Raw genomic sequence first — 23,536 nt, 5'->3', positions numbered from 1 at the left:
ATTAGGTAAGATCAAGTATTTGTATAAATGCAAGTAAAAATTTATTCCACAGTGGTATTAATTTAATTAAAAAAATAAGTAACGAAAGCGCACAATATCCCTAAAGAAACATTTTCTTTTTCAACATACGTATTTCCATAACGGACTATTTTTTTCAACAATAATATTAACTTTATGACTTCAGATGGTTTGAAAATTTGATCTCCGTTTTCTTCTTTTTTCTCTTTTTTGGCTGCATCTTCAAAACTTATTGCCATACATAAAACGCACGAAACATTCTTACTCAAAGATTTTTTCATGCAAATAATAATTTTTTTGATAGTAATTATTTATAGTTTCTATTCATTAATTTAATGATTGATAATATAAGGAGTAAACTTTTACATATCTACACGAATTCTTTATGCAAAAATTTAAATTTAGAAAGAAACGTTTGAATTGATAATGAGAATTATAAAGTATTGTTTTTAGTGAAAAGCCGTATTTTTAAATTATTTCATTCGATTAATTTCTTTCAAATGTTACGTTTTTGTATACATTTTTTAAATAAACTGACTTAATGTGAAATGTTTTCGATCACTTAAAAAACTGTTGATCATTTTAAAATGAAATAATAAATAACGTCTTAGTTTAGCACAATAAGTGTAGATGGTACATGGGTAAATAAAAAAAATTAAGATAATTGAACTTTCGGCATTTTTCCTTCTTGAACAATTTTTTCAAATAGCCAATGTAGTGAATTTTAATAATACTCTTTTTCGTTTAAATTTGTTTTATCATTTTCCCCCTTCACCTATAATGTTATAATTCAAGAAAATCATAAATACGCATACTCTTGTTTAGTTACCCGTAAAATTGTTTGTTCTAACTGAGTTTGTTTTGAGTTAAAATAGAGGCTTAAAACGGGATAATAATAAGTTTAATTTAATTGATTAATTTTTTTAATATCTTAAGTAACAGTTTAGTAAAGAGTAAAAATTTTTAGGAAACTATGTTGATGGTGCTTTGCTTTTTTATTTATTTATGTAATAACTTTTTGCAGATTTTTTTCTGCGCTGCAGTATGTTGCACATTTAAACTTTTATATTTTTAACACATTAAGGGGTGAATGTGGTTTTAAATTTCCCGAGAAAGTATCAATGTATTTGTCTTTTGAAACATTCTATAACTCATCAAAAACTTAACTTGGGATTTCGAAATTTCATAAGAGTTTAACACAGGCACACTGTTTTAATGCCAACAATTATGTGAAATATCACAAAATTATATTCTAATTTTCATTTTCTTTAGATAATATAATTAATGGATAAATTTATTTAAAAAATTAATGGATAACATTTTTAATAGATAATATAATTAATAGATAATATAATTAATAGATAAAAATATAGAACGTTTACTAATATTCAAGTACTATAACGCATTTAAGAAACATGCTATACTCAAATCAATTACCAAATTTTACTAAATAGATTTATTAGAAAAAGATAAATTTGGCTAGCATGTGAAATGAAAAAAAAAAACAGATTAAAAAAAAAAAAAACTGTGACTAAATCACTTTAAACAATTTCAGTATTTTCAGTATTTTTGCTTGAAATTTTGTTTGAAAGCTTTTAAGTATTATCTAATACTTGGTGTTGAATTACTCAGAATAAAACGGGCTATAACATATATAATTTCTTCAAAAAATTAAATTTTTGTTAGAAAAAACTATCTAGACTCTTAACATTGAAAAGAATTAAAAGTGGATACATACTGCAGGCATTTTCATCACTACCATCGCTACAATCAGGATTTCCATTACAGAAGAGTTCTTTTTGGATGCAGTCCCCATTGCCACAAGCTAGTTTACCCTTCTCGCAAATAGGTTCATCTGTAGCAAGTAGTGGAGTTGCCAACCTAGGCTCTAAAATATCAAAAGAAAAGCAATTAAAATCTTGTATTCACTTTCATATTATTTAAAGAAAATATAAACTCCTTTTTTGCGCATAAAGTTAGTTTACACCTCATCATAATGTTAGAAACATAGATGCTTTAATTCATACTTCAAGGATAATTCTCAGAGAGAAAGACAAATAAGGGAAAAATATTAAAAAAGAAAAATAAACGTAGAAAAGTCCTATAACTTGAGTAGAAGTAGTAGTGCTTTATTTACGTCACACTAATTCTCAGAGAGAAAGACAAATAAGGGAAAAATATTAAAAAAGAAAAATAAGCGTAGAAAAGTCCTATAACTTGAGTAGAAGTAGTAGTGCTTTATTTACGTCACACTTGAGCTACAAAATGGGCTATCGGCTACCGTCTGGAAAAGATCTCTGAGGAGAATCCAAACATAATGTTGATTATCTGCAGAGGGGGTGACTCCTCCGCTTTCGTACGCCTACAACCTGTGCGTGAAGTTGAGCACTTTATGGTAGAAGAGTTTAATAAGGACTGATACCGTGCACACTCTTTCCCTTCGCACGCTGATCAAAGTAGTCACCTACCCACTCACTGACCACTGATGCTTGATTTCGGTGATCTGCTGGGAACCTTGTCTTATGACCAGTCCATTGTGGGACTTCTAAAACTAGAAATATATGTGAAAAATCTCACACGACGGGCCTCAAGAACAACGCGTTTGGTGCGCGCTTTCGATATGATTGAATAAAAAAAATCAAAATACTAAAAATTCCTAATGGAAAACATTAAAATATAAAGTGATGTTCTATCTCTCCAAATAGTTAATGATAATTTTGCATGTTTTGCTATTTTTCTTAATTTTATTTAATTATTTCTAATGCTTATGAAGGGGAGACATTATTTACTAGTGAAAAGTGATTCCCCGTATAAAATAAACTAATTTTTTAATAAATGCATGAGCTTGGAATTTAACTAAAAGCAAATGTGATTAAAATTTTAACCGTGTAAGCCTCTGTAAAAAGTATTATTTTGCTTCACAGAATGGAAGGTAAACTACTATTATTTTAAAATAAACGTTAAAATTAGTTTTCAGAAATATAAGGAAAGGTTTTATTAAAGGTGTGTGTGTAAAAAAAGATTTTGAAAAATCTACTGTACTACCCAATCTTTATTATACCCTTTTAAAATCACTTTTTTTTAAAATTTTTTTAATCCATGAATAAATTACTAATGTAGTTCAAATAGTTATTATTCCACGTATTATTCAAAGAAATAAAAAAAAAATAAAGAAAAAAAATCGGTTCTTTTTGTAACAGAAAACCTTACAAGCCATCTAAATCTAAATATTATCGTATATTCTCTAAAAAGCTGCTGTTTTTCTTCGGGTTTTGTTTGAAAAAACTTTTTCTCCTAGTAATGGATAAATTTTAAACTACTCACTTTTTTACTTAAAACTCGCATAAACTTATTTTTATATATTTTAGTAATTGCTCAAATTTCAAGCAAATTTTTTCTTCATATTGTTGTGATTTCAGAATTAAAAAATTACGTTTCATATTGTCTAATTTTAAACGCAATTCATTCAGAAATGGATGACATTGAGTAAAAAGAACCCTGAAAAATCACGAGAAAAAACCCTGATAAAGCAATTAAAAATTCCATTAAATCTTTCATCGTAAGGAAAAAAAGGAAACTTTTTGCGATAAAACTGTTACTTTTTATCGAAATTTCTCTGAAAAACTTACCTTGAAACCTTTCATTGCGTGACAAACATTCATTACTAGTTTCAAAGAGATAAGAAGAGTAATTTTGAGAAAATTCGCACGGGGACGTTATTTCGAACGTGTAAAGAAACTTTTTAGTTTGATCTCGTTCCCAAGTAACCGCAATTATTTGAAGAAAAAATTAAAAGCATTTTGTGCAGTTTTGAAGAAAATAACATACAATCGAAAGGAAATATTTAAACAAAAACTTAGCATCCTTTAGAAAGTAGAATAAATATTTTTTGCTTTCTAGATTTTATTTCGAGCTTTTAAATTCATTTTTCCAATTTCTGTATACTATCTGGAAAATTTGATTTAAACTGTTCATCAAACGTGTTTCCTCTTAACTTTTTTGTTTCATTAAAAGTAGTTTATTTGATAAACGAAATTTTCGGAATTATTTTGAACACGTAATTTCTCTAATTTGTTCAAACCAATAAATGAGTTTATTTTTTATTACATCATGGTACTTTTAGTTTTCTAACTCTATGCTATCCAGTTAATCTTATTTATCCCAGATGGCAGTGCAAGATTTATTTTAATGTCAATAAGAACTTTTACCACCAAGTTCAACAATGCTTATAAATATAATTGGCAAATAAACCATGCAAGCGTGAAACAATGTTAAATTTAACTATGTTAGTTTACGCACTACAAGGTTCACATTAAGCTTGCATAAACAATCCTTTTATATCTATATTGAAACTCCCTTTGCAAAACAAAGTAATTAAAACCTTCTAAATTCGAGAATAAATCATCATTTGCAAATCAGGAGTAGAAAACATTTTCAAATGAAGGATAAATTCAAGTTCTAAAGGCATACATATTTTGGATTTTATGCCGTCACTGTAACATAGTTTATTTGCTCTGGCTTTTATGAACTTTCTTTAACACTTTAAAAGTGAAAGTTTGTCTGATCATTAAGTTTTCAACATAAACAAAATGGCGTTTGTGCAAAGCTAGAATGAAAAAAAAAAATAAAAGCAAGATTTACAGTTAAAGCTAAAAAATTAGGCTTTTTTTGTAAAGTTTTTTACACGTCTTTAATTAATTTTTAAGGAAACAAGCATGACACACTAATGCTTCTGCTAAGTTTTAAAAAGGACTAATTAGTCAACCATTCTATACTAACCAAATGAAAATCAGAACGTTTGCCCTAAGGCTGCCTTCTATCTAAGATCCGTACTTTTTTCCATACATCTTTTAATTCCAAAAAGTAGAAATATTGGTTTCCTCACAATGTATTCATTTTTAAAGGCAGAAATTTGAGAATTTCTTTTAAAAAAATAGTACCTTTTAATTTATTTGCGCACATGGTACCAAATTTTATATTTATTGTATTAATAGACAAATCTTTATTTTATTTACAATGCATTAATGAATTTCAGAAAAAAGTATCCAATGTAGTGACAGAATATGCTATGCCGTTGCAGAAATGCGTTGGTGTGTGTATGTACGAATACTTCGGGCTCAAAAAATTTAATAATTTATAATTTTGAGATTTGTTTTCTGAAGTTTGCATGCGATGACTCACCATATTAATAGTTATTCCATATTATAACTACAATTAACATTAATACGACTTAATTGCATTAAAATTTTTTGTTTAGTTCCCGATTTAGATCAAACAAGAGCAGCTCGAAATTCCTTTCTTATAAATGTTAGAAGTACTCATTTCTATTAAAGAGGTATTTATATAATAATGGGAACAAAGAAATTTATGCGGTTATGAAATATTTTCGATAATTACTTTCTAGCTGTTGGCAATTCTTCACATTGGCCTTCCAGTTGCACGTTTGACTTTCGATGTCAAATGCAAGTCCAGATGGACATCGCAGAGCCAAAAGACCCTGGACAGAGCAACGAACTACATCCCTGCAATCTTCATCAGCTGTCAGACGAAAATATTCACTAGGGGATCTGTTTTTGCAAAGTTCAGCGTCGTTTTGAGTGTCTGCTGCAACTTGTCTCTTTACCACTGAGGCACAGAAACCTATTGATTAAAAAGAAATAAGTATTAGTATGGCACAAATTAAAAAATGCAAAATGATTTGCCAACAATCAATCGTGTACTTCAATCGTCAATTCCTAATCAATCAATCGTCATATTCCCAATCTTATTGGAGTTTGTAAAAATTATTTTGCCACATACTCTCAAAATTACAAGAGTTGCGCGTCGTTTAACATAATGTTACATATTAATTTATAGCTGTTAACTTCTTAAACTTGTAAAAAATAAGGGATTTAGTATTAAGTTTGGTAAATTTCTTTCAGCTAACGGAGTAAGATACTATTAATATTTTAGTTGATTTTTATTAACAATATTGAATCGACATTTGACATATTTACAATCTATATAAGAAATCGAGAAAACGTTCGATGAGAATCGAACAACGTAATAATCTAGATTGTGTTAATTTAACTTTTAAACAGAAGGTCAGTGTTTTAAATCATATAAATTAAAACCAGGAGATTTAAATCATGATTTTAATCAATTGAATATTTTTTATTGAAAAACATTATATTGAAAACGTAAACCAATCAAATAAAAACTAGACAGAGATCCTTTTTCAAGGTTTTAAGGAAAAGGGAACAAAAAAAAATTTTTTTTTTCAACAGTAATTAAATAGTTTACAATATTTTAAGAAACCTTCGATAAAATTTTCTTATATATGTATAAACAAACAAGAAAACTTTATTTATTTATTACGAAAGGCGAAAATATACCGATGATAGGTATAATTTGGCTCATTTTACTCATTTTCAGCTTATGTATATACTAATCCAAAAATAAATTCATATCATTAGATGTAGCTCAAATATTACAAATTTAACTGCCGGGAATATCATGTAATGCAATTATAAAACAATAATATTCCTCCTCTAATTAAATTTTCTAAAAATGGTCTTTTATAGGTTATAACGTTCACAATTACCTTGATAAACTTTTTTAAGTCGGGGTTCCGCCGGAAGAAGGTTGATTATTTAGGGTTCTGTAGCCGAAAAAAATCAGGAACCACTGTATTAGAAGACGTGTAATTTTGCACGCCAGGAGAAAAAAACTTGAATTGAGAACAAAATAAGTCGGGGTTCTGCTGGAAGAAGGTTGATTATTTAGGGTTCTGTAGCCGAAAAAAATCAGGAACCACTGTATTAGAAGACGTGTAATTTTGCACGCCAGGAGAAAAAAACTTGAATTGGGAACAAAATAAGTCAGGGTTCTGCTGGAAGAAGGTTGATTATTTAGGGTTCTGTAGCCGAAAAAAATCAGGAACCACTGAATTAGAACACGTGTAATTTTGCAAGCCAGGAGAAAAAAACTTGAATTGAGAACAAAATAAGTCGGGGTTCTGCTGGAAGAAGGTTGATTATTTAGGGTTCTGTAGCCGAAAAAAATCAGGAACCACTGTATTAGAAGACGTATAATTATGCACGCCAGGAGAAAAAAACTTGAATTGAGGAAAAAAAAAGAAAAAGGACAAAACTTTGACCAAAATACTTGAGTTAGCATATGATTCCAGTTTTAAAAAAATGGATGCGTTATTTTTTATTTTAAGTGAATGGATTCTAGTATTTTTGCGATAACTTCAAAAGTTTAAGTATTATGTAATTTTTAGTGTCAAATTGCTCAGAATAAAACAGGTCATAACGTAAATATTTTTTCAAGAAAAATCGAAAATTTACTAGGAAAAACCATTTAAACTCTTTAAGGATCAGTCAGGTTAAATGAAATTAAACTTCGTATGAATAATAAGTATCCTCCAGCCTACTTTCATAAGCGAATCGCATGATTCACTTTCATTTTCTTTCGATATTCCTCCGAGAAATTCAATTAGTAAATTTTCTTTCTTTTACAAATATAGTTGAATGATAGCTAACGGCCTTATTCAAATATCTGACCTCATTGATTATATGATGCCGCCTAATTTTCTTTTATCTACTTCTGCTTTTTTATCTGTTCAAAAAATGAAAACGTAATAAAATGAGAACAGCGTTTGTTTATTTGGATGGCTCGATCGAAATTTTTGCATATTTTTTTTAAATATTTCATTGAAACCCAGATATTAATTTAAATCTTATGAATATATTAAAAAATTTGCTAATTTTTCTGAAATCTTCTGTTAGGAATCTGGTTTTTTCGAGGAATTGTTTCAATAACTCGCTGAATATTAATTATGACTGATAACCGATATCAATGAGTTATAAATAATTTATTATAATATATTAAATGGATTTCTCGAAATTTCTACATACCTTAATTTTTACCTATTCCATTGAAACCCAGATATTAATTTAAAATCATATAATTAAAAAAATTGCTGATTTTCCTGAAATCTTCTAGTAGGAATTTGGTTTTATCGAGGAAATGTTTCAATAACTCGCTGAATATTAATTATTACTGATAAGTGATATCATTGAGTTATAAATAATTTATTATATTATACTTAATGGATTTCTGGAAATTTCTACATATCTTAATTTTTACCTATTTGATTGAAACCCAGATATTAATTCAAAATCATATAATTAAAAAAATTGCTGATTTTTCTGAAATCTTCTGATAGGAATTTGGTTTTTTCGAGAAGATGTGTCGATAACTTTGTGAATATTATATCGAATTATTATCGATTATTGATATCATTGAGTTATCAATATTTATGAAGTTACACTGCTATTAAAAATAGTTTAATTCACTGGTTTCATTTTTCAATAAAAAATATTGAAATAATTCCTTGATGAAAACAAGAAGAGAAAGTTTAAAACTATAAATTTAAGATCTTTTTTTTTATGAATTTATTTTAATGTATGATATGCGTTTTCCTTACTTTAGCTTATTTGGTAATTTTACTTCGTATGTTACACTGTTAGAAACTTCTCGAAATTTTTTTTTAAATAATAATTTAATTAACTGTTATTTTACCATATTCAAACCAAACAGTTAAATATCCACAAATAACATGATATTCAAACTGTTAACTGTGAGAAAAACCGTTTAATTGCTTTCACCTAATACGGTTAAACAATCAGAATTTTATCGCTCCTAATGAAGTCTCTTATTTCCTTACAGCTGGGTACATATTATAGTCGAGATGGTTAATCTGTATATCTCATGACCGACAGGATGGGGGTTCGAGTCTCAGTGTTGACACCATAATATTTCTTCCTATCTCTTCTGCATATCATGAATATTTTTTAGTGTCTTGCACTCCCTAATTTGTGATCCTTAACTATTAGAATAGAATACTCTCATACGCGTATAGATGGTTCAATAGAAGAAAACAACTAGATAAACTATTTAAACAACATTCCATGGCTCATTTGATAAAATATAACTCAATTACTACCTTACTCCAATACCCGTTAAATTACGAAAAGCTTATCTCAAAATGGTCAAAAAAACCGTGTAGTTTTATATTCATGGTCTTTTAACCATATTAGTTGTAAAGGGTTTCAAAACCGTAAAGAAAAAAAAATGTCTTTGCCGTAAACTGTACGGTTAATTGGATGGACAGACTGCTGCCGATTATTTTGCATTAATTTTAGAATGAAAATTCTAACAGTGTATTTTTTTCGCTTTTGGTCAGCAGTCAGATTTAATAATAGGATATTTTCATTAGGATAATAATAGGATAAATGGGATATCATGTGTAAAATTTGTTTATATAGAAACTATGGGTTACATAGAACTCTCAAAACTATTAATTTTTTTTACAGTTGTAGAATAAATGCTGCGATATAAGTTTTAAATTAACTTAAAATTTAGGAACTCATGTTTTTGTTAGCGGAAACCAAATAAAGCTTTAAAACAATTCCTATTTGTGAAAACCATTATTTGCATAACTAAAGCATAACATACATTTTTTTATATAAATTATTACTTTGTAGTTAAAACAAGTCATATAAAATGGCACGTAATACTTCGAATACCTTCCTTATTAATATATTTAACATATATAACATATAACATAATATAACATATATATAACATAACATATATATATATATATCTATAACATATAACATAACATAACATAACATAACATATATATATATATCTATAACATATAACATAACATAACATAACATATATATAACATAACATATATAATATATTTAACATATTTACATAGCGTTTAAATTAAAATAAAACTAATATTTTTATTATTCCCTTTTTGGGAAGAATTTAATAGATGAAAGGTCTGAGGTCAAAGCTGTTCTTCTCACTTAATCTAATAAAATATTGTATTTTATTAATAAAGCTAATAAGTCAAAATATAAAAGCTTTGAAATTTTTATGGAAAATGCTCTGCTCCGGGAATTCCAAAATCCTATCTATGCAATCAAAAATACATACCCTTTGTACTGTTAAAAGATTAAATTTAAGAATAAATTAAATTCCTTAAATGTGTTTAAAAGATGCAGTTAGCATGTTTTGCATTTTGAAAATACGAATATAAACTATTTGCTATACTATCAAGTTAAACTGCACAATTTTTGTTGCTCAAAAGAGTAAAAAAAAAATAGTGCATTATTATTAAAATGCCTGATTCGGAAAGTGAAGCCCGAAAATCTTCCGTTTAAATTTTGAAATGGAAAATTATAAGGTATAATAATGTTAATCAAGACATAATAATGTTAATCAAGATATAATAATACTTAGGAACTTGTAGCTCTCACTTTTTTTATTGCATCGTAAGTAAAATGAATCTATATTAATAAATTTAATATGTACTTTTGATTGGAGAGATTAATTTAATAAAGTAAATAAATTTAAATTAGTCTTTCTGTAAATAAAATTATCTTCGATATCAAAAGTAAGAAGGAATATTTTAGTGCGAAAATATTATATTACAGTGTAATGATATATATAACATTGAGGGTAGACTTAGTGTTTCTCCGTTTTGACTGTTAGGAACAAGACATAATGACAGATATTATCAAGATGCATGCTTGCTTGCTCGTTCCAGAGTAAAATACACGCTTTTAAGAAGGGGATACATATCAAGATTTTTATTTGCGTAGTTGAATGTTATCAAAAAGGGAAAATTTAAATATCTTGAAATGTCCGCTATATGACTCCGTGTCGTTTCTAGGAAACTTTCCAAGAATAATTGCCCATTTAATCGAAATTAATCGTTCAATTAGAACATGAATATTTATGCCTCTTTGTGAAAGTAAAAATCATCTGCGGTTTGGAATTAATAAGAGATATATGGGACAGCCCTTTTCTTTATTTATTTCTTTTAAACTATGATTTATTATTTAAAAAAAGACCCGTGTCAGGTATTGTTATTGAAGCTGTAGAGCAAATATTATATTTTTAAGAAAAATTGACAGCAACAGCATAGGCTTATGTAACGTAAATTACAAATTTATGGAACTTATTTCTCCGTTAAATTGTAAAAACGGAAGAAATTTTTTTTTTCTATAAATCCTTCGCTGCATAACAATACTAAACGGATTTTCCTCTCAATTACGCCGATGAAAGATTTTTTTTTTTCTAATTTTTTTTATTTATTTTCTATTTAGTGTTGTAGCTTACAAAATGCTTTCATAAAAGCTCAGTAATTTGAAAAGATAAAAAAAAACACGCACATTGTTTTGTTTTTCCAATTGAGTAAACACTAACGCTCTCGGTTCACCTCCGACACACGAAGCTATTATGATGGTCAAGACATAACAATGGACAAGTTGCGCATGCCAAACATGATTGTCGCATGACAGCAGATTTCTTCGTCATATTTCGTTTTTTCTACATTTTTACTGACGACGTCCAGACGAGTGAATGCGGAACATAATCGAAGTAAATTCAAAATGGGTCAGGGTGAGATGTGATTCTGTAAAAAGGTGGAACCTGTCTTTCGAGTCGAAGCCAGATTTAAATGAGGACATCTTAAAATGCCTAGCTGGCCTCGTTTTTGGTGCTTCAAAAGATAAATAGAAATGATTTCTCCGACCCACCTCGAGCCTGGAAATGGCCCGAAAATACGCCTCCAACAGAATCGATTAGTGAGAAACTCGTGTTTAATTTCTCCTGCCTATCCTTCCACAATGTTGAAGATCTGATTGCCACTGGCTAATATCAATGACTTTTCAATTCGAAGAAAGGTTTTGTTTTTCATTTGCTACGGATCGCTATTTGTTTTGTTATTGAATCCGCCTTAATGAGACAAATATTGCCGGGAGGTTAAATGGGAATTAAAAGTTTGAAGGTAAGACGGATGAAGGGTTTATGAACTCAGCGAGTATGAGAACAAAAGAGGTTAAATACAACATGATGAATAATTTACCATTAACGTGAAAATGATGCTTTCAGAATAAGAAGAAGTGGAAGCAAAATGGTATTTTTGAGCTCTAATATGAAACTAAATAGCTTTAATTCTTTTTCCTGATTAGGAAAGATATAAAAAGGGTAAAGTTCAGAAACTTGCTGTTTCAGAAAAATTTCTTTCATCATCCTTATATCCTTATAGCTGATTTTCCTTAATTTTATAGATAAAACTGCTTTAATTGACCAATGACAAAGTTAAGTTTAAATCTGGTGCAAGAGCACGCTCTCTCCTCGAAGGACGGGTGCTAATACTTATAACGATACAATAATAATAACAACCATACATTGTCAATGGTACAATGATACAATGGCAAAGATACAATAAATCTCTCTATATTGTTCAACGCGTCTGGTCACAAAGGATATCTATCGGAATAATGGTTGTGACCAGAGAGACAGTCAAGTCACAAGCATTAAGGGGACACTGTACCAGGGGATAATCTTTTCATAGCAAGTTCTGTTTAACTTTCATTGATAATTTAAATGCTAAATTTAGAGGAAGATGAGTTCAGGTAAACCTAGAGTAAAGCATGAAGTTTCAACGCTGAAAAAATGTTTTCAAATTATCAAAATACAAACAAATTATGGCAGGATTATTTTTCCACTGAGTAATTCTGGGTAATCCTGCCATATCTTGATATTTTGTATTTTCTTTCAGCCTTTGAAACTCTAGGTTTACCTGAATTCGTTTTTTCTATAGTTCAAATTTTAAATGTTGAGGCTTATATTGAGGGAAAAAAATCCATGAAGGATATCTCCTGCGGTATCGAGTTCTCTTAACAATCACTCTTCGAACAATGTACTGTAATACACGATTAGCATGGATTTGAAATAGAAACTATTTGGCTTAAAGCCACTTCAGAGCATGGAGAAGTGATAATTTATGTTAAAGGGCTCCATTGCTGTCACAAATAAGTCTACACTGTAAACAACTCTGGATGAAATTACAGTAAGAAGTACTGCCTCCCTGCATGACACCCGTAAAATTTATTTTACCGTAATATTTTACATTAAAATTTTGTACCGTAATTTTTACAGTGATATTTATTTCATTACAGTGATTCAGTGATTTTGTAATTAGTATTACTGTAAAAATTACAATATATCAGATTTTTTTCCCCAACGCATTTTAAGGTAAAAATGGATTTCATGGTAAAAATCATCGGTACCCTGAGTGCCGATACTTTTTACCATAATTTGATGCGGAATTTTTAACAGTGTGTAAAGAGGAGGAAAAATTCAAAAACTTGATTTTTTAAAATATGTACTTTTATTTGATAAATATCTATATATATTTTTAAGACAGATGCTTTCCGTTTTTACTTTAAAACTGTTTCACTGTTTAAAATTATAATAGCAAAGATTTGCAAAGAGAACAATTTTGTTTAGCATTTACTATGAAAAATATAAATAAAATGAAATGTAAATAAATAAAAATATAAATTTTCATCAATATATATAAACGTTCACAATAAAATTCTATCAAGTAATTTATAAATCCCGCAAATAAAGCTTCATAATTAGATAATAATGCCTCAAATAAAGCTTTCAAAATGGGAGATATTCTGAAAGATATATTATCCGGAGTTGATATTGTTTTTTAATTCATCAAAAAATTATGTCTTACTTTTTAAATCTCTGAGCGTTAAGTTTGTGCGATCGTAAAATTTACCTGTGGAGAAACATGTTTATCATACAAGAAGGGCTCCAAGTTCAATGGCGAAGAATCCTTTCTTAATATACAATGCAATTGATTTAACTTAAATTTCTTTCTTTTATTTGGACCGAAGCTAGGACCGAGATTCGAGTCCTAGTTTCGACACCACAGTATTTCCTCTATTTCCTTCAACACATGAAGAGTTTCCAATGTCCTGCACTCCCCAAGTTGTGACCGTGGACTATCAGAATACGATACTCTCTTTCACGCATTTATGGCAACACCACAAAGATGTTAAACTATATTCAATGCACAGTTAAATTCCTTTTTTCACAGTTTTGAAATTATGCTAGTTGTAAATGGTTTAAAAACGTATAGTTTTGCATTCTTGACTTTTTTAACCATACTACTTGTAAACGATTTCAAAGCCGTAAAAGTAAAAAAATTTCTCTACCGTAAACTTTACTATTAATTTGCAGCAGGGTGTTTAACCGTAATTTTCGAATGAAAATTCTAACAGTGTAGCTATAATTTTAAGCTTTTTAATTATTTTGATACAGTAATAAAGTGCAAATTTGTAGCAGCCTTTAAAGGGTGTTAAATTGAGCCATCTGTCAGTTCAAGTTGATCCATAGTGTCGTATTAAGTTTTAAAAGCACGGCTATATAGTTAAACTTAGCACTAAATATAGTGCTAAGGTTGGAGGTTAAGGTATGTCTAAGGTTTGAACTATATTATGGTTCAAAATGCTCCAAACTTTCTAACAATGTAGCTAAAATGTAAATCTAGTCAATAGATTTTCTATACATTTTAATAAATCATTTTGTGTAAAAAAAAGTGCTAAATCATGAGAATTAAAAATAAATAAATAACTTAAACACGGGAAAATATATGATTACTTAACAAACCTGTTAAAAATTTGACCTCATAAAAAATAAATAATGAATTTTCTACTCGAAATTATCTAAAGTTGAATTCATTAAGTAAAAATATAACCTCAGTTTTAGTATTCGTAGAAAAAATTATGCTTTCAGGTTTGTAGTGTAAATATGTCTGTGCCTGAAGTTATAATTTAGTAGTTGCAAATCTCTGGATAAAGGTCATTGGGAAAAATAAATTATCCAGGAAATAATTTGAAAATTTCCTTGTGTTGAAAGCAATCTATCATATTGCACCAGGAAAAGTTCTCACTTACTCCAGGGGCTATCACACTTCCTTAACGGTTTTTTTTTCTTCAGGAAGCCAGTTATGCTATCCATTTCAATTTAAAACTAATTCTGCTTCCTTTCATTGCGATGCGTTTCAATTAGCCACATTCACGTGAACTTATTATCCTAGCTATATATGAGATGCTTTAAAGGAAGTAATTTTCACGCCACTTTCAAATAGGCAAGTAAAATATTCTACAAAATATAAGAATTTCGGTTTTTGTAACATTTTTTTTTCTTTTCGTCCAAACATACAACATTTTAAAAATTAGTTCAAAGAAATTAAATTTTTTTTTAAATTTAAAAAAAAGTAATTACTTGATTTGATGTTACATGACAGATGGAAAATCATTCATGCAATTCACACTTTCAATATTCGTTATTCATAATATGATATGCATTTTTATTTTATTTTGTGAATGCTCGTTGATAAGTGTTCCAAGTTGAGGTAGGTTGAACGTAGAGTTTAATGGCACAAGAACGGAAGCGGTTATACTGCTTCAATTTAAATGACATTACGTGTTATTGATAAACTGCTTAAATGGTTTTGCAAATTAAGTCTTATATTTGATAATTATTTGAATATAGTTGACTATATTCGTGAAATAAAGTTCTTATAGCGTTAAATAATGATCGTTTCTAACATTTAAATGCTAAGAATGCTCAAATTACTATCTTTAGATAAAAATATATATATATATATATATATATATATATATATATATATATATATATATATATATATATATATTTTCATAATTTTTCATCATATGGTATAGTTTCAGATTTCCATATTTGACAAGTAATTTCTAATTTTAAAGTACAGATGTGTCATTGCTTTTTTTTCTCACTATTCTTTAATTCTCTTGGCTACAAGCATAAAAAATAGTTAATTCCTTAATGCTCAGATAATTTAAAATTAGTTAAATTAGTAAAATTAGTTATAAAATTTTATATAACTTGCAAAATACTGCAGTAAAATGACTTTCATTCAAGAAATTCTTTATCTAATTGTCACAATAAGTTTTAGCATACAAACGATTTCCAACATGGAATCACGATATGAGAAAGAAAGCACGTTTGTTTTGATTTAGATATCGAAATATTTATTTTCAAATATTTAGATCTTAATTTTGTGTCAAATAGGCACCAAAATCCTTTTTAACCAGGCCATTAATTATTTGAAGCTCAAGTAGATATAGTGTAGCTAAAAAACGATCAAAAGAAGAAATTTGTTGCATTTTTTAAATGAATTGAGAGCCAACAATCGTGATTTAATGTAGCGCAAAAATAAATAAAAAAGTAATTAATTTCTAAATGTGAAACACGTTAATTCATTTTAAATATCCCCGTAACGAATACGATCTTTCACAAATCATTACTCAAAGTTTTAAGTAATTTCAAGCAAATATTAAGTGCGATTGAGGTTTCTGGCATCTTCCTTGTTTATATATAACATTTTATTGAAAACAAAATTTTAGAATTAAAAATTTAAAAACAAATTGACGTTTACATAGTTATTTGATTGGAGGATTCTGTTATTTTTCTAGTTAAAATGTTATTATTATTTACATGTAAAATAAATAAATGAAAAATGAAGGCATGTTTCGGGGGTGGGCCATAATTTCCGATTTCTGATAATTTTAAAAGCTTTTTCTAATTCATTTCTTCTGGTACTTGTAAAGAAATATTAATTTAACCTAAGGGCTAATAACATTAAAAATAATATTTATTATGACAGTGACTTGATTTATTAATTATTTTTTAAAGTGGTTTTGTACATGTTTTTTGTGACCGTTGAAGTTTGGTTATAGTTTTTATTTGCATTTCTAAGTAATGTGTTTAAAGTTTAAATTGCTGATGTCGTGTCTTATAAAGGTTAAACAACCGGTAAATTATGCATATCTTCAATAGAATCAATTCTCAATTTTGTCCTTGAATTAGTATATATGCCAAGTAATAAGCCTTGGGAAGAAGCAGACTTATAACCTTCTTTCGCGTCTAGAACGGGACTATGAATTTAAAGATGTTTTGGTTTTACTTACAACCGGTATTTCTACATTTATTATGGTACCTTACGATAATCATTAATTTCCTTTGGTATTCCCATAGCCTTGCCCCTTTCTTTTTATCAAATAGATTACAGAAATTTTGTTTTAACGACAAAAAAAAATGGAATTTAAACTCACGATACCGGAATTCAGAATCAATCAAAATATATTATAATTCAGATATAATTATATTCAGATTATTTCAAATTATAATTCAGAATCAATCAAAATAGGACAATGAATAATGCAAACTTTCTCTCTCTCCATTAAGAAAGTAAAAGCAAACCTTTATGCTAGTTGTATAACGAAAAAAATTAATATTTGTAATTCATCAATAGAGTCAATCAATAGATTCTTAGAGATATTATCCCTAAAATCAATGAAACAACGAATAATGTTTTAAAGTACAACAAATAAATAAATAAATAAAACAAAAATAAGTTTCTTTTAAGGATGAATTTGTTTAAAAATTAAACTCATATTTATTATTCATAATTTTTAGCAATTAATATAAAAGAGCTCTTTTACTAACTAAGTTTGACTAGCATGTATTCCATGTATCAGGAATTAAAACTAGCTTTCAATTCATGATACATGAAACAAATATCTGAGATTTTTGTTATAAATAACGTATTTTTAATTTTGAAAGGCCTTTTTTAAAATTAAAAAATGACAACCAAAAAAAAAAAAGTTTAAAATAATTTTTGTTTTTTAATATTTTAAATTAAGCAATTTTTATTAATAATTGAGGAATTTGTCAATAGAAATATTAAACAATGAGTAATACAATGAAATACTATGTAAGATACAAAAATATTAAACTTCTATTAGAATTCCAAATACAAATATATATATATATATATATATATATATATATATATATATATATATATATATATATATATATATATATATATATATATATATATATATATATGATTACAACTCTTTACAATGTATTACTAGGTCATGATCCGTCAGTACTCAAATCTCATTCACTGTGTTTTGCTTTAATCGCTTCTTTTCACTTTTAACGATTAAATTTTTACAGATTTTAACTTCGTTTTGTTATCTTCTAGTAATTGGCTCTGGTTTTTAATCATTAGATAAATAGGCTGTAAACGTTTTAATGTTTATCTCTTCCGCAAAAGTAGCGCTAAGTGATTTTTTTTTAAAAAAAGAATTCTTTAATTCTTTAATTTTTTTTTTGATATTTTCTAGCCCTCACTCCTGATCTCTTTATTCAAGTTTCAGATCTCGTTAATTCTTAGTTGGTTAAATAATTCCTTTTTTATAACTTAAAATAATAATAAGAGGAACGATAAACCGCTATTGAAACTTTTTGTAATCGAAAATTCAGGGCTCGGGCTTTCGAAATGCCCAATTACTGCTGTGCTGTTTAATTACTACAGTTACGATGTAATTCTTTGCTTTTGTGAATACGTATACGCATTTAATCAAATCAAGTTAATGTAGCACAAGTTAATAGTTAATGTATCACAAATTAATTGTAAGTTCTTAGTTTGTGGAATATTATTATAAAATCTGGAATATTGTACTGTTTGATAAGTACACGATAATTCTTAAGATGGTAAATGTTTGAAACCATATCATATGAATTAGATGCTAAGTTTCATTTTTTGTAATAACATGAAGTCAGGCAAAATGGTTACGCAGATTCACACTCACTCTAACTTGAAAAACATTGAATTATGGATAATCATACCTATTATTTACTTGATTTGATATTGAAGCGTGCTCTGGTTGAAATTTAGTAAAATAGTGATTTGGAGGGCAAATTTTACAAATAATTTTACGCCTAATCATTTATTGACATTCTATTGGTTAATAAATAATTATTTACTTCTTACAGATTATTTAAAATAATGTTTCATAAATTAAAAACTTACTCTTAATTTGTGTTGCATTTTTTAGATTTGATTAATATTATTTTAAATTACAATGTTTTCTGCAAAAACATTTCGAAATTACCACAGGAATATTATTTGTTGCACTTTTTGGGGTATACATTTTAAAAATTTTGCTGACAGTAAAGATTTAATAAAAATTCTCTAAGCTTTAGAGTGTTATTTTGCCCATCTTTCATTTTATAAAAATTCTGAAAAATAAATTACATTTCTGACTTCTACCATATTATTTCTGTTTAATTTTAAGTAAAATTTAAAAAAATTACGAATCAAATGATTTTAGATATAGCATCAAAACATAAATTATTTTAGGAATGGTATGAAAATCTTGCATTTTGAAAGGATTCGCATAATTTATTCTTGAAATAGCTTAAAATATACGTACTTAACATGCATATTCACATAATTTAAAACATACTTAAAATAAACTATTCATTTATTTTAAGAGTTTATGATTTATTTAACAGTTTATTAGCGTAATCAGATGCAAAAATTTAATTGTGCATACTTAAATCCACGTATAAAAAGAAAATAATAAACTAAAACTTTATATATAAAGACTTGTATTTTGATCTTGATATTTGTGGGTTCATTGGTTGATTGAGTAACATCATTTTTTAAAGATTGCTTTAAGTATTTTAAAAATAACGACACAAGCAAATTGAAAAGAACTAGTAATGAAATTGATCATTCCAGTGATTTTAAATGGAACCTTTAAAAAAAATTTGAGTGAGAGAGCGAAATGTGTGTTGCTTTTACTAAAGGCACTCCAAAAAGTATACACACAGTGAGTAAGCCATGTTCTGTAAAATTCTACATTGAAATATTCTTACATTTTGAAGATTTGCTTATTTATTACGACTTTTGCTAAAGATATAGATAAAGATATAGATAAAGATATAGATAAAGATATAGATAAAGATATAGATAAAGATATAGATAAAGATATAGATAAAGATATAGATAAAGATATAGATAAAGATATAGATATAGATAAAGATATAGATAAAGATATAGATAAAGATATAGATAAAGATAAAGATATAGATAAAGATATAGATAAAGATATAGATAAAGATATAGATAAAGATATAGATAAAGATATAGATAAAGATATAGATAAAGATATAGATAAAGATATAGATAAAGATATAGATAAAGATAAAGATTTGCCAAACATATTCCAAAATCAAAATTACTGGGTTCCTGAGGAATTCTCTTTTGAAAAATCTGAAATTTAACAATGTAAGTCAATTGTTTAATGATGTTACATGATCATTCCATGAAAACTACTCAAGCGTTATATGATTGCCTTATTGTTTATGTTTTTTTTTGGAGGGGGGGATACTATAACTTAACTTGCTAGGTCAGGTTGAATAATAACAGTTGAGAAAAATTGCTTTTGGTAATTTAAAATATGCAGATACAACAAAGATGAAAGAAATTGCTCATCATTGCGATGAAATGACCTCAAGAGTTAAAAGTTTAAAACAACACTATGCAATTTTACAAGGCGTTACCTTCTAAATGATTGAGTTTAACCTGTCTTATCTTGGTGGTATTTCTACTTCACTTACAAAGGAATGAGAAAGTGGATTGGATTCAGAAATTTCAAATGAGACTGGCTCTATTCTTCTTTTTATTTTGGTTATGAATACTAGTTCTCTTTATTATAACCATTAGAAAAAAAACTCCTCATACGTGAGCATTAAAAAATAACAATTTTGTGGTGTACAATAAAGAAAGTCTTAAATCACTATTGAAAATTACCGTGCCCTCATTTACGTAGAAAATGTTTTTTTCCGTTTCAGTGCAAAGCTATTAAGCTTCTTGAAATAAATAAAACTTTAAAATTTTTAAGAAGAATTTTTTTCCTTAAAAATATTCTGTAGTATTCAAAATTTATGAGCTAAAATATTGAATAGTAATCATAATATAATTTTAAAAATGTTAATATAAAAGGAAGCAATAAGCATAATTTATATTTTAAAATAAACAGTGGTGACCGAAATTTAATTTTTAGAACGGAGTAGGATTTAAAAATTTTTTTTTAAGAATTTAAAAAAGTCTATCTATATATGTATATAATTAGTTGTAATGTATTTTTAAAATATACAAACTTAGTTTATTTTATGTTTACAATGTTGAAAACCGTCGCAACCATCATTAACCATCGTAAGCGTAACCATCATTTACAAAAACCATCATCACATCAAATCAACTTTTTTTGCAATGTAATAATTCTTTGATTTAATTCCAATGATTCCAATAATACTGGATTATTAAATCTTTAATTAATTTATCATAATTTGTTAACTTAAAATTTTACCCGATGTGACTTACTCATTGTAATTTTTTTAAAAGATTTTTTCTAGTATAGAAATAAGATTTAAAAAAAAAAAGTTTTAAAAGCCATGTTTTTCAAGTGGACTAAAAAAGGGGAAAAATTTATTACATTTTCGTCACACCTTAATCGGGAAACGTGGGGTAAATCACGTTCGAATAGCGTGGGGAAATTTTAAGTGGAGATCAAAGTTAATTGCGGAAACGATGTGCGACGCTTATTTTATTTCAGATGTGACAATAATATAATTTTTTTATTCCATGTAAAAATAACACGTGTAATAACTCGTCCTCATTTTAGTTTAATATGTCAAAAATTGGTAAAAATCGAATTGGCGATAAAATGGCGATACATTCTTCTCGTAGCGACCAGAATACGAATAGGGGGAATTTTAAGTGGGGATCAAAGTTTATTTAGAAAACCATGTACGACACTTATTTTGTTTCAGGTGTGACAATAATATAATTCATTTTTTCCAATTTATTCCATGTAAAAAACACGTCTATATTTTAGTTTAATATGTCAAGAATTGGTATAGATATAATTGGTGATAAAATGGCGATACATTCTTATCGTAGCGATCAGAATACGACTCAACTAATATTCTCACACAACACATAGTTACTTTTGACACTGAAATACTCTAGCAAATCAGAAAGTAATCAATATTCTAATAGCAAAACTTATCCCTCACAAAATATCCACAGTCACAGAAGCGAATTTATAACGTGGTTAAAATGATTTTATATTTTATTTTATTTTTATAACCGTCGTTGAACAGTCGACCCAATTTTTGGGTTTACGACTACTAATGTTCAACTCCGTAGCCTTGTAATTTTGAACCCAATCCAGAAGACAAGGGAACTCCTGGATCAAGTATTGGTAGAAATTTGCCTTCGTGGAGGACTTTTTGATGGAACTAACCCGCATTTGCGTTACATGGAGAGGAAGACCACGAGAACCTCCCACGTTTAGCCTGATGGCAAGGGGACTCTAACCCATGATCCGTCTATCACAGAGGTATAATCGATTACGTATAATCGATTAGTATAATCGATTACGCTTTAAATTCTATTGTAATTTCTTAAAATCGTTTTGCTTCCCCTAGTTAGGTTTTAAAAATATAACTTAAATGAAACTAAAAAGTAAACAGCCGTTAATAAATTTACATTCATGCGTTAATAAACGACATTGATAAAATGCAGTATTATTTCATTAAGAAATAAGTGAGTTTACAAGAAGATTTATTTTCTATAGTATGTCAACCGAGCATTATACGCAATATAATGCTCTGTATATAATGTATTACCACCCTTAACATTTAAAGTATAAAATTAATTCTTCAATGCCTTATAAATATTAATACTCATAGGTTTCTAAAGCATCTCTGTAAGGCCTCTTTTACCAGTGAGTAATACGCAAACTGTGATCATTAATTTTCATCATTTACAGTTTTTAAAACACACATAAATTGAAAGGCTATCGTATTTTCATCAAAAAGCACAAGAATAATTAATTATTACGTTGAGATTGATTATTATTTAGCTATAATCAACAACTGTGCGAATTATCAAAAAAAGAGTGAGAAAAACAAATTAAAGTTTTAAAATTATGAAAATTGTAGACTTTTGCTTCCAAAATATAGATAATACTAACAACATGCATGTAGACTATTTTGTCCAGTTAGTGTGGTGACAGCATTATGACGGAGCGAAGACTCAAGTAGCTACTTTACCCATATTCTCCTAAGTAAAATAAATTTTGCTTTATCTATCGATCTTGTTATGAAAATCTTTGTTTTGAAAAGAAAAAAAAAGATTTTTTTCTGAATTTCTTACTAAGTTATATGCAAATAAATGCTTTGGGCTGCAACTATATTTAGTGTAACAATATTCTGTTTGGAAGAGAAATCGGTTCTGCATTTGTGAAGTAAATGCGATGAGCAGAATATATATTTCTTTTTAACCTTTTTGAAAAGTACACGGAGAAAAAAAATCTGGTAAAATTACCATACTGTATGGTTATGACATTTCTATTAAAAGAACCATAATTCTAGATAATAAAACCAAAATATTCGATATTTAAACCATTCATTTGGTATTTTTTCCGTTTATACGGTAACGGTTTACCGAAAATACTGTTTTTTAAACTAATAGTTTTTATTTATTCAGTTTATATAAATATAAACTGAAAAGTATATTTAATCGAATAAATGATATTTTTGTCATGCTCTTAGGTATCGTGATAAAATTACCAAATTTTATCATTTATTATAAAACCATATTTTGTTGTCAATTTTATCGAAATTATTACCCAAGCGCTTCAATAAAAATTACAGAGCTTTTTAATGA

The 23,536-nt window shown here is 27.6% G+C and overlaps 1 protein-coding gene across 1 annotated transcript in view; it reads right to left on the bottom strand.

Annotated features, from left to right (window-relative positions):
- The window catches only part of LOC107455124 (chitin deacetylase 1), a 38,366-nt gene that overhangs the window by 6,244 nt on the left and 8,586 nt on the right, over nt 1–23,536 (bottom strand). Inside the window, exons 2-3 of the mRNA XM_043041061.3 lie at nt 5,416–5,658; nt 1,757–1,906 (exon numbers count right to left, since the gene is read on the bottom strand). Of these exons, the coding sequence (XP_042896995.1) occupies nt 1,757–1,906; nt 5,416–5,658 (393 nt within the window). The remainder of the gene's footprint in view (nt 1–1,756; nt 1,907–5,415; nt 5,659–23,536) is intronic.

This window comes from Parasteatoda tepidariorum, chromosome 12 (genome assembly GCF_982258835.1).
Source record: "Parasteatoda tepidariorum strain Cologne lab strain chromosome 12, Ptep-v5.0, whole genome shotgun sequence".
NCBI lineage: Eukaryota > Metazoa > Arthropoda > Arachnida > Araneae > Theridiidae > Parasteatoda > Parasteatoda tepidariorum.
The sequence above is the reverse complement of the archived record's forward strand: the minus strand, read 5'-3'. Positions and strand labels throughout refer to the sequence as shown.